The 12,651-nt window shown below is 42.1% G+C and overlaps 1 protein-coding gene across 1 annotated transcript in view; it reads right to left on the bottom strand.

Moving 5' to 3' along the window:
* Positions 1–7,076, bottom strand: part of DOCK2 (dedicator of cytokinesis 2) — a 210,806-nt gene extending 203,730 nt beyond the window's left edge. Inside the window, exon 1 of the mRNA XM_064458922.1 lies at positions 6,895–7,076. Coding sequence (XP_064314992.1) covers positions 6,895–6,937 — 43 coding nt within the window. The 5' untranslated portion in view covers positions 6,938–7,076. The remainder of the gene's footprint in view (positions 1–6,894) is intronic.
* Between the last annotated feature and the right edge of the window lie 5,575 nt (positions 7,077–12,651).

The following is a 12,651-nucleotide window of genomic DNA, read 5'->3' on the forward strand; positions in this document are numbered from 1 at the left end:
CAGAGTTCAGCAGCCAAGAGGAGGGTTCCCTTTCCTCCACCCTCTGCTGAGATCTTCGGAGTTGTGTGTGTGCAGTTTTATGTGCACAAATGCATATTTCATTTATTTTCCTCTTCAAAAATAGCATATGAAAAACTTGTATGGACTTAAAGGGATTTTTTTTTGGTAGGGTAGTCACAACAGGGTTTTTGGGGAGTTTGGGGGCGGGTTTGTTTTTTGGGAGGTTTGTTGTTGGTTGGTTGCTTGTTTTTTAAATAAACTCTCTGGCCAGTAGAAATTAAGGCCCCTTCAAATCACTCTGAATAACTTCCTACCACTCCACTCTCTGGCATCCTCAATCCCAGCCATAAATACAAAAGGAGGCATTATCCTCAAGGCACAGAAGGTGGCCTACTTGAAGACCCCAGCATTCATCCTAAACCCCAATAGCAGTTATTGTCCTCAAGAGCAACTGATGTCATGGCAATAAGATTAGTAGGAGAGATGTGGACAGCATATGCCCTCCCCAGCAGTCAGCATCAGGCTAAGGTGCTCCCATCAGTAGCATATCTGTGCACAGATGCTGTCAGATTCTCCCAAAATGGCACAGAGAACCCCCAGGAACTCCAGCCTGAAGGCAGTGTTCCTAAATATGGACTTTACAGTTCATTGAGAATAGAGTTAGCAAATTTCACCCCAGATAAGCAAAGAATTAAGCTTGTCTTTTTAGAGCTCTCCATAACCTCAGTAGTAATTTTATAGCAGGACACACACAACGCACAGAAAACAAACGAACAAGAAAAACCAATGCAAAACCCCCTGAGATTCCAGGTGTTTGTTTTAGCTCCTTCAGGAGATGAGCTGAAAGCCAGCACACCACCACCACAACATTGGTTCAGAAAGCAAGCCTAACAAATACGAGGTCAAACTGCTAACATAAAAGATTTGTCAACCTGAACTCTGCTCAAGCACAAGTGGACTTTGAATTGTACCTCAGGAAGATGGATGTGAGTCCCATCATTCCCATGAAGCACGCACGAAGAGTCCTTTGTCCAGCCAAACAATACATGCTGTAGAGACAGTTGCTCTGAGCTCCCGTGTCTAATTCTGCTCTCACACATTCAGCCACCCAGAGCATAAGTGAAGACATCTACCAGTGTCCATTCCAAGAGCAAAAAACCGAATATGAAGGCTAAAGAAAATTCCAATGTTTCCATTTAATTCCTACTTATCTATTAAAGTTAGTGCTGTCAAATATGATATGCACATTCCCTCCACTAGATATATACGTGTGTATGCTGCTGAATATATGCATGGCTATGAAGCCTGTTTCATTAAGCCACATAGGTATGTATATGTTTTCTAAAGCAGAGTAATGAAAACCTGTAGAGGATATTTCTCTTGACGTTCCGAGACACAAGATAAATGAAACAGTCAATCTTTGTTCAGAATAAGATTCCTGTTAAAAAGTAAATTCAAACAACCACAGATTGAGGCAGGAGCACAGTTAACATTTTATAGTTTAAATTATATGTTCTCCATTTAGAAGAGAGCAAGTGGAAAAAATGTATTGCAAATCACGCTCAGCAAAGGGTAACTGTTGTATCAGGTAACAATTGAATACAGGTTTCTTCGTATGCTTAACCTTGGGGCCAGATGGAGGTTTTTAGCTGACTTGAGCTACTTATTTTCCTTCTTAAACTCAACAAAGCCACTATAAGAACCAGGAAGTTCTAACATACCCAACTACTTATATGGACATATTATTTCTGACTCTTTACTTTTTCATAGCAAATAGTGGCATGTTCATTTTTCTTAGAAGTCTTTATTGAGAACAGAACATTTAACTGTGCTTTCTCCTTTTCATGAAAGACTGTGTATAAAGAGATTCCTTTCCCAGCTTTGTCTCCATCTTACTTCAGTTGGCCCTTTGCAGTGGGCTACACTTCACGAAACTGATACTGTTACCCAAGCAGCCAGAACAGTCTGTTGGGTTCAGGGGCTGCACTTCATGAAGTAGTGAACCTACCCTGAACAAAGCTCTGCCTCCTTTACAGCTCAGCCTACACAGATTTCACATAGATGTAACATAATTTTCAGAGCTCTTCAGCAGATGAGATCGGACAAGCCAGTCACAGCCCTTTGCACTCAGGCTGGGCAGATGCTTTTATACTGTTTCAAAGAAGTCACTCAGTCCCCCGTCCTGTCCCCCCCCAGCCCCCAACTTATGCTTCAGATTGACACCCATCTTCAGATTCAGCAGTACAGGAGTAAATCTGACACTTGAGTTCAGCATGCCAACATAATATTTCACCAGCTCATAACTTTTTCACAAATGCGATAGTTTCCTCAAGGTCTGAGCAGATTTCAAACACTTTTCATCTTGCACATTAGTAGGAGATTGTCATCCAAACCCATTAGCCTACCATGACTTTTCCGTCTTGGTACCATCCATAAAAGTAGCTTACTTTTATGCTGGGAACATTTCAAGACTAAGAAGGAGCTTCCTGTGTAAAATCAGGAATATGGTTTCCAAGTACAAAGCTGAATATCAGTGATCTGGAGTATCCTATTTAATTAAGTAAAACACAGAAGTGGGCCCATGGCGTGCATTCTAGCATAACCAAGATTCCCAGCTGGGATTGTGTGGCCTTTCGAATCCCCTCAGCATACTACTGCTCATCCAAAGGTTGGGCCACACGCTTTCAAGCTGAAACTCTGCTCATCAGTGGAAGCTGAAGGCGTCAGGCAGGCCTCTAATAAAAGGCTTAGAAATTCAACATGAGAGTCATTCTGCAGAGACTTGAAAACAAAGATTTCTGAAAACATATTCCAGGCCTCATTACTCCATGAGTTTCCTATAGTTAAAATTTAGCAATTACACTCTTTTCCCTCCAATTTTTAAGAGCAAAAATTTATTTAATTTCCAAAACCTCTTCGAACACCCTTCCAAAACAAAATCCTCAGGGTCACTATTTTCCTCATTGGTTTGGGTTTTTTTGCAGGGGTGGGTACAGGACAGGACAACTGGGGGTGGCGGTATGTCTGTGTGTTTACTTGGGGTTTTTTTGTTTTGTTTTTCTAAATTACTCTGGGTGAAAGATTCACCCACTATTCTTACCAACTTATATAGTGAAACAAATACATTTTGTTTCAAAGATAAATAAAGGGAGATAAAACAGACCATGAGCCAACAGCTTGGCTAAGAAAAGGAACTCCTGGGTGTAAGCTACGGCTTATTGAGCTTGTAGTTATCCATTAACTTAAAGCAATTTCGCAAAAACAGAAATGGAACGCTCCCTACTGAAGACAACCTGCAAGAAAAAGCAACATGTATGAATACTTCTATAACTAGTATTCTGTTACCGTTGGAAAGTTCATTTGATTATTGTTCTCATTTTCCCTATTCTGCTTTGCAACAGACTAAATTGCAGACATCGGTACAATTTTTATGTGGGTTTTTTTTTAACATACAAGTATAAGTTGTCTTATAATACAATGTTTAACAGAAAAATCTTGTTTAACCCAGGAAATTGACTTACTCAGGGTGAGTGGAGAAACAGCAGCTAGTAGTACTATTGTCACACACAATAACACAGCTTGCACAGATTCTCTTTTGTATCAAAATTAAATATGTGCTTGTAGCCTAGAACAGCAGGGGAGCAAGCCCAGGGTAAAAGAAATACCACCAGGTCTGCAGTGTCAGTTCTCCCCAGTGACCTATGCTAGAGCTGAAATTATGATATTCTGTTTTGGACTTCCCATTGGAAAGCACAATCATACCTACTCTTCTTCAAGGAGCAGTTCAATATGCATGGAGGGCACATCTAAAACATTTTGTAGAGCAGGGCAACAATCGGTTATGGCTTCGGTAACTACAGCAAAGGGAATGTATGTTCAAAGTACATGTGACAATGTTCAAGAGCTACCGTTATTTTCCAGCTTTGAAATGCTGTGTGTAATGGATTCCTTAAGATCTGGTATCTGCCAGCTACAAATTTTACAGACTAAATATATTTACCCTAAGCCTCACAACCATAAAACTTAAGGCATTATTTCTACAAAGAGGAGGCCGAATTTAATTTGGCCCATTATTAGCCCTGCACCGGCAAGGGTGGACAGTCTTTGTTGTTGAGCAAGTTACTTCATGGCTAACGAGGTTTACTTTCTTTTATGCGTACAAAGGAAAAGGTGTCATCTTTGAGAATTATCAGTGTATAAGGCAGAAGTCCATCTGCTGCTGCATCACAAACTGGATATATCACTTCCTTTACCTTTTTAAAGGAAATTTATCAAATCTTTGATAAATTTGTTGTCTGCATTTCCTATCTGGTCATCCTTGATAATCTCTTCTCATTATTCATGTTCTCTGCAGATTTCTTTTAGTTAAACAGTGGCTGTTGCTTCTTTGAGCTAATTGCAACAGTGGGTCGAGTGTTAACTGGCTTTTTCTTAACTTGCAGCAGGAAATAAATTCTAAAAATTTGCAAATGTTAAAAAAAAAACAAAACCAAAATGTATTTTGCCCTTGTCTTCACTCTTCCTGACACAAAGCTACCACCAATGTCCTAAATCCTTGTATGACAGCAAGTTAGTCTTTCAGTTAGTTCTAAAGTTAAAGGTCACTGTTTGGCACCTGGAAACTTCCCAAGTCTCAGGACTCCTCATCCACATCGTACAACAGGTTGCAGAGAATTCAGTGATGAACATGAATGATCCAAAGTTGTCTTTAGCACATGAGCAATTGTAACAATCAGACTTCTTATGCTAACAGACATTTTTCAAGAATTCCAATCTCTGTTGTAAACCCAAATAACCAGACTGAAGGAGACAACAGTCTTATCGGGGAGGTGGATGAGAGAAGGAGAAGCAATACTTTTAGCAGACCATGTTTCCAGAAAGCAGGATCTGTACATAGCGGTGATTGCACCGATACCACCCTACGAGCTACACATAGTACATACTCTAAAATGAGAGTGTCATAGTTGCAGAGCTGACAGTATTTGAAGAGCAAGAGCACTGCTCCACTGCCGGATCAAATAAAACCTAGTCTGTCTGTGGTTTTAGAAACCCCCGAATTTGTGTTGTCTTTATGACAGTTTAAACTTAACATTTAATGGCAATATTTTAATACTGTTATTTTCTATTATTTGCTTTCCTTTTATGCAGTAAAAATGTTCATAATAAGTGATTCAGTTAAAAAGCTTACTATTTTGAAATAAATGTTCTTAGATCAGAGGTCGAAGAGACTACTGCTATACAAAACTGCATATTCTGAATATCATTTTTTAAGTCAAATAGTGCAGTGAATTGTTCAATCAAAATACACTGTAGTCATGAAAACACACTTCCCTGGATTGTTTTTAGGTTACGAAGTAACATATTTCACAAGATGTTTTTTATCATGTGTGGTTTCCTGTACCTTTCAGTCAGAGACTACTATATTGTCCAGTCTCTATCGACCAGTCAGTCACAGAGACTACTATATAGTACCAGCATTTTGTATACTCAGTGATCATATTGGCTATCAAGTTACAAACAGGCTAAACTTCACTGTAAACAAAGCACGGCAGACGGACTGTTGAAGAAATGGCAGGTCACAACCGAGCACCTTTTCAGGGGACGTGCAGTGGTCAAACCCTGTAGGTTGGTCTGCTGCAGGGGTGTGTGCAAAAAAAACCAACCAAACCACTAACCTATATCACACTCAACATCAAGTCAGGTTATTTGGCTCCCATAATGTTAAAATCATAGCACAAGAGCAGCAAGCCTTTTTTGTAATTACATGAAACTCACCCTGACCCAAAATGCTCCCTGGAAAAAGCTGCTGCAAGTGAATAGTTTTTTCTGTTATTCCTGTCAAAAACTGATTAGTACCTAGTACTTTTATCCATATGCAAGGCAACACCCATCACGACTATAGGGCTACAGAGACCACATCCAACAAATCCGGTAATTCTACTAGATCAATAGCTTCCAGAACAAGTACAAAAATTAAGTACTTTATACTATTTGTGAAACTGAAACAGAAAATATTTACACCCTTTATTTTGTAATATAAACTGCCACCAGAACAGGCTACTGCCATTTCACAATTCTGCCATTGCTGCACATGGAAGTTGAACAGGAAGACATTCTTTTCCTTTTATTAATTCCTTGATGATTCATTTCATGAAGCCAGTTGGGTGGGGTTCACAAAATATTATAGCCTTCGTAAAAAAAAGAATTGTCTCTAGAAGCATTTGGAGATTCCAGATTAGTAACTGTGCACTAGTAGGTAAAACAAAACACAAGAAGTACAAGATTAACTGTCTTCTGTGCTAAGAACCTGCAGTTAACTTCAGCAGGATGTTTCTTCAGCTTTGATTCCTAACTTTAAGGCTTTTCTTTAAATGGCAACTCAGTCCTTCATGCAACATCATTTGTTTTAAGAAAAATGGATGTTGGAAGATGGCTTTCCTTCCAAAAAGTATTGCTTTCCAATTCATACATGTGTTTTTCTGTAACACTAACCTCAAGTGACAGTCTCTCAAGAACCAACTGTAGGATTCCCCTTCCCCTACATTTCTTCCCCATAACTTCTAGCTACTACTTATTATACACCTACTTACTTATTCAGTCTGTTTCTAAAATGTTGAGGTGGGAGAAGCTGCATTACTGTGAGAATTCAAGCCTGGGGGAAGGGGTGGGGTGTGTACAGTGGGCTGGCAGGGTTACATCTCCCAAGCTGACACTCATGTATTTTTTGTCGCCCTGTTTGAAAGGTTAAGACTTTGTACAAAATTGATCATTTCAATTAAGCCACCGTGGTAAAGTAGAGGGTGTTCACCCATCACACTACAGAAAACACCTGCCCACATCCTGTTCAGAATTTATGAAGACAAAACTCAAACATCGGTTTACCAGGTTACATACCCACGCCACTCTTCTTGTCCGTCTTGTGCCACCTCGCCATCATACATGAATCCGTGAGACTCTGAAGAATGCCTGCCCCCAAGGAAACAAGAATTTATAGGACGGAGACTTGAAGATAAGTAGCGAACCAAGGCACTGGAAGGACGATGTGTTTCCCAGCTGCTGTCACCAACAACCTGCAGGCAGGCTGAGGCAGCTGTGAGGGTTCTGCGAGATTTGCTGCTCTCTGAGCTCTGAGCTTCCTTCCTCTTTTCTCAACTCAAGATATTGTACCCCAGTGTCATGGGGGAGGGGAATCCCAAACTGGTGTTTCTGCTGCATGATACTGGCTGTAACACAAGCAGGAAAAAAGGACAAAAACCAATACAGTCCTCTTCTGCACCACCCCTAAACTTAAGACCTAAGCTGGAAGGCTACTGTGTGCAAAGCCCAGCTACGGTAACAATCTCTGAACATCGGTTAGTTCAGTTCTGAAACGTCATGGGGGACTTTTTTCTTAAATGACACCAAAACCAGATTTTAAAGATTTGACCCCACAAGACACTGCTTCTTAAAAACTACTTTCTTATAACCTGTCCTGGAAAGGGGATGTGCTTTCCGTAATGGACCACCCCTTGTAAGAGAAATGAAGACAAAGCCACAACATTTCAAACCGCACCCATTCCTTTTTATTTCTGTCATGTTACCTTTAGAGGAAAAAGTAGGAGAGTTTCTTTTTATTCTCTAAACAAAGCAGCACTGTTCTTAAACACTTATTGTCAAGACAAAACTTCAAGAAGTACTTTATATTTACAGCCTTTACTTTCACACAGGCTCCTGTATGAGCTAACTTACATAATGATCTGTGCACATCCAAAATGTCAAGCCAAGTTGTTTGTAATTTGGATAAAGGACAACATAGTGAAATGAAGACAAGTATGTCACCTTCGTTCATGTTCTTTACTTATAGTTTGGAATTAAAAAAAACAACCAGAAAACACAACAGAAAATGCTTTAAAGATTTAGTGTTTATCTCCTGCTCAGTACAAAGTCATACAACTGTTCTGCCCTCTGGATATTACCCTGCAACTTAGCAACCGTTGTTTATCAAAACTGTTTAACAGCACTGTGCTACATCCATCAGGATATAAACACACGATGTGTCGGTTCTTGATTTTAACCAGCAATCATGAGAAGCCGACCGCCAGTCTGTCTCATTGCACATGGAATCCTGATACCGATTTCTGGAGGAAAACCACCTTAAACTTTACCACAGATTTGCTTGAACTGCCCTAATGTTAACCACGTCTACATACTAGTATAGCAAAAGGATTTAGCTCGTTATTGTTTTAGCTGTTTCCCCCCCTAAAATAACATTGAAATTCACGTTATGTTTATTGAAGCAAGCTAGATTCTCAGCAACTCAGGTTATCTCCATCTACAGACAATCAGCTTCACCCAAGAGCTCTAAATCCAATCCAATTTCCATTGTTTGTCTACCAAAAAAAGGTTGAGGCTGAACCGTTTCATCTTTTAGTTTGTCCTGGTTTCAGCTGGGGTAGAGTTAAATTTCTTTGTACTAGCTAGTATGGGACTATGTTTTGGATTTTTGCTGGCAACAGTGGTGATAATGTGGAGATGTTTTAGTTGTTGCTAAGTAGCGCTTACACTGGTCAAGGACTTTTTCAGCTCCCCGTGCTCTGCCGGGTGCACAAGAAGCTGGGAGGGGACACAGCCAGGACAGCTGACCCCAACTGACCAAAGGGATATTCCATACCATATGACGTCATGCTCAGTATATAAAGCTGGGGAAGAAGAAGGAAGGGGGGACATTTTGGAGTGATGGCGTTTGTCTTCCCAAGTAACCGTTACGCGTGATAGAGCCCTGCTTTCCTGGAGATGGCTGAACACCTGCCTGCCCATGGGAAGTGGTGAATGAATTCCTTGTTTTGCTTTGCTTCCGCGCGCAGTTTCTGCTTTACCTGTTAAACTGTCTTTATCTCAACCCATGAGTTGCCTCACTTTTACTCTTCTGATTCTCTCCCCTGTCCCACCAGGGGGGAGTGAGCGAGCGTCTGCGTGGTGCTTGGTTGCTGACTGGGGCTAAACCACAACAGTCCATTTTTGCGCCCAATGTGGGGCTCGAAAGGTTTGAGATAATGACAGATTTGATTGGAATGTGCTAGATGGAATTTATAGTGGTTATTGCTGTTTAGCTACTAATGGGCAGGCTTCTGTGCTTGCTATGGGGCTTGCCTGACTTACTGTATGCCTTAAAATCTAGTGCTTATTAGTGGTACTTTTTGCTTTTACTGCTTGCTGTACTGCTGTACTGCTTATCACCTTACCCTGCGGGGCCTGGGAACGTTCTGATAACAGCCATGGCAATGCGCCTGGGCTGGCAAATGGCCAGGGCCCAGGTGCTGTTTCTGTGCTGCTGTACTGGACAGGCTGGAACTCCAGTGTAAACTCGAGTCAAAGGGACTTTGAGCTGTGGATGAGTCCATGTGGGAGCAGGACACCCCAAAGCATCTGTGGCTGTGTATAAGCCCGTGCCAGAGCAGGTATATCTCGAAGCATCTGTGGCCTTGGTTATGTCTGTGCCACAGCAGGTATACCTCTGAGGCAATTGTGGCCCAAGGATATATCCATCTTGGAGACGGTACACCTCAAAGTGTCTGTGGCTGTAGATAAGTCGGTGCTGCAGCAGGTACACCTTGAAGCATCAGTGGTTGTGCATGAGGTCATGCCAGAGCACCTCAAAGTGCGTGGCCATGGATAAGCCCACAACGGAGCAGGCTTACTTCTGGAGGGACTGCAGCCATGGGGCAAAGCCATGTTGGAGCAGGCTTTGCAGGGACTACAGCCATGGGCAAGGCTGTGTTGGAGCAGGTTTACTTCTGGAGGGACTGCAGCCATGGACAAGGCCGTGTTGGAGCAAGTTTACTTCTGGAGGGACTGCAGCTGTGGGTAAGACCATGCTGGAGAAGGTATAGCTCTGAAAGCATTGAGGCCCATGCAGATGGCCACTCTGGAACAGGTGCACCTCGAAGCGACTGTGGCTCTGGATAAGTCTATGCTGCAGCAGGTGTGCCCCTGGAGAGACTGTGGCTCCCGGGTAAGGCTCCACTTGGAGCAGGTACCACCCTGAAGGACTACAGTCTGTGGATAAGTCCAAACCAGAGCAGGGGCAAGGGGAGGAGGTCATTACAATGTTAAACCTGGTGGTCTGATCCAAATGGACCAGGGGCAGAGATTGTAATGGAAATACCTTTAAATTGTTCTAACCCGGGATTTGAGTTACGTATTATGGAAATTACTATAGCAGAAACCCCTTGTTGCTAGCCAAGCTGGGAGCAAGGGGAGGAGTTCATTGCAATGTTAAAACCTATAACCTGGCCCAAAGGGGCCAGGGGTGGAGACTGTAATGGATATACCTTTAAATTGTTGTAACCTGTGATTTGAGTTGCATGTTATAGGAATTACTACAGCAGGAACCACCTGAACCAATGGAGGACAAGCCTTTCAAGAAGCAGTGCAAGTGCATCAGCGACCCGACCTGAGCTGGCTTTGGTGCCCATTAACTCCATGCAACACACCACCTCTCCTGTCCTGAGTGACCACAAGAACAGATGGAGACCAAAGCCATGCACTAAATTATATCTGTGTATTTTATCGAAGGATGGGAAGGAGGGGGTGGAAGTTAATGAGGTTGTATTGGATAGTGTGGAACCTGAGCATGATGTAAATGGTATGGAATAAGGGGTGGATACTGTCCTGGTTTCAGCTGGGGTAGAGTTAAATTTATTTGTACTAGCTAGTATGGGACTATGTTTTGGATTTTTGCTGGCAGCAGTGGTGATAATGTGGAGATGTTTTAGTTGTTGCTAAGTAGCGCTTACACTGGTCAAGGACTTTTTCAGCTCCCCATGCTCTGCCGGGTGCACAAGAAGCTGGGAGGGGACACAGCCGGGACAGCTGACCCCAACTGACCAAAGGGATATTCCATACCATATGACGTCATGCTCAGTATATACAGCTGGGGAAGAAGAAGGAAGGGGGGACATTTTGGAGTGATGGCGTTTGTCTTCCCAAGTAACCGTTACGCATGATGGAGCCCTGCTTTCCTGGCGGTGGCTGAACACCTGCCTGCCCATGGGAAGTGGTGAATGAATTCCTTGTTTTGCTTTGCTTCCGCGTGCAGTTTCTGCTTTACCTGTTAAACTGTCTTTATCTCAACCCATGAGTTGCCTCACTTTTACTCTTCTGATTCTCTCCCCTGTCCCACCAGGGGGGAGCGAGCGAGCGGCTGCATGGTGCTTGGTTGCTGACTGGGGCTAAACCACGACATAGTTTAACTATGTATTTTGAGAAAACTTCCTAACCAGTGACAACTACCTTCCTTACTCCTCTGAACCTCTGCTGCAGCAAATCACTCCTTCCCACATACCAGAGGTCATAACTTGCATTTATGTTCTTGTTTTATGTTGTTGCTCTTCCTCATTATGTTTCCCTGTAACAAAAAAATCCTGAAGAAAATTGTTCCTTTCTAGAACTCATTTAAAAACATGCTTCATCATGTAGATCTAATAGTCCTAATGAACACAACACCACTATATTTTGAAAAGAAATGATCCAAAGAAGTGATATACAGAAATTTCACCTCTAAACTGGGATCCAGTTTACAAGACTCTTCTGAATCTCTTCCATCTCAAAGATCTGATTGCACAAGGAGAACACATCTAAATACCGCCCTACATTGGAACACAGCTCTGCCCTCACCTCAGAGTTCGCGCCCCCTTCTTGCTGTCCCAGCTCACCACAAAGGCTGGCTGGAGCGCCCAAGCTTCTCAAGCCAGTGCTGCTTCCCACCTGCCACCCCACTCCCCCATAGCCAGCTCTCAGCAATGCACTCATCTCCTGCTTCCTCCTCTCCCACTGTCCTGATGATGCTTTTGCAATTCATTAGCCACTAGCACCTACTGCCACTTTCCCTGAGGGAGTGAAGACAATCTCCTCATCTGACTATCTGAAAAAGGCCTAGCTGTAATTTCTAACAGATAGACTGAGCAACAAAATCTTTTTTTCAGCTTTAAGGGGGAAATGCATCCATAAAGCATGCATCGTAACCTCAAAATCCTGTGTTCCTACAGCAGAGGACAAACCCTGACAAGGGTCTAGAAAATTAGGGTGGATAATAGTTACGCCCTTTGCCCGGAGGTTTTTATTCCAAGTATTTTTTGGTTTATTTGTGTAAATACCATTCCACATCACTATTCCACAGAAAATAATGGCCAGAATAATTCGTCACCCTCAGTTACCTTACCTTCTTTTCCTTAAGTCTTCTCCAGGCAGAAAATATTTACAAGCAAGTAGAAAATTCCTTGCTTCCCCAAAAGATACAAATCTTTCAGCCTAGGGAATTCACGGGTAGAGCTCACTTTTTGCAGGGCTGGGGAGCAGGCAAAGGAGGAAGAGATTTCTTGCTTCCTGTAATACTGCTATCAATTCCAGAAAACAAGATCTTGTAAAAGGCTTACTATCTAATTATCAATTTTTAGCTATGTTAAGTTCCATTATACAGAAGAATTTAAGCAGAATACAACAGTTGCATTTAACCAGCTCTTAATTCTATTATATGCCAGTATCTGTGAGCACAGTTGCAGGAAAGCAACTGATACAGCAAAACAATGAAAAAAGGAAACATGCAAAGTATTTTCATGCACTTAAAGGATAATACCTTAAGTATGTTATGGCACAACAAAAACCTCAATTCCA

Source organism: Phalacrocorax carbo, chromosome 8, assembly GCF_963921805.1.
Source record: "Phalacrocorax carbo chromosome 8, bPhaCar2.1, whole genome shotgun sequence".
Taxonomy (NCBI): Eukaryota; Metazoa; Chordata; class Aves; order Suliformes; family Phalacrocoracidae; genus Phalacrocorax; species Phalacrocorax carbo.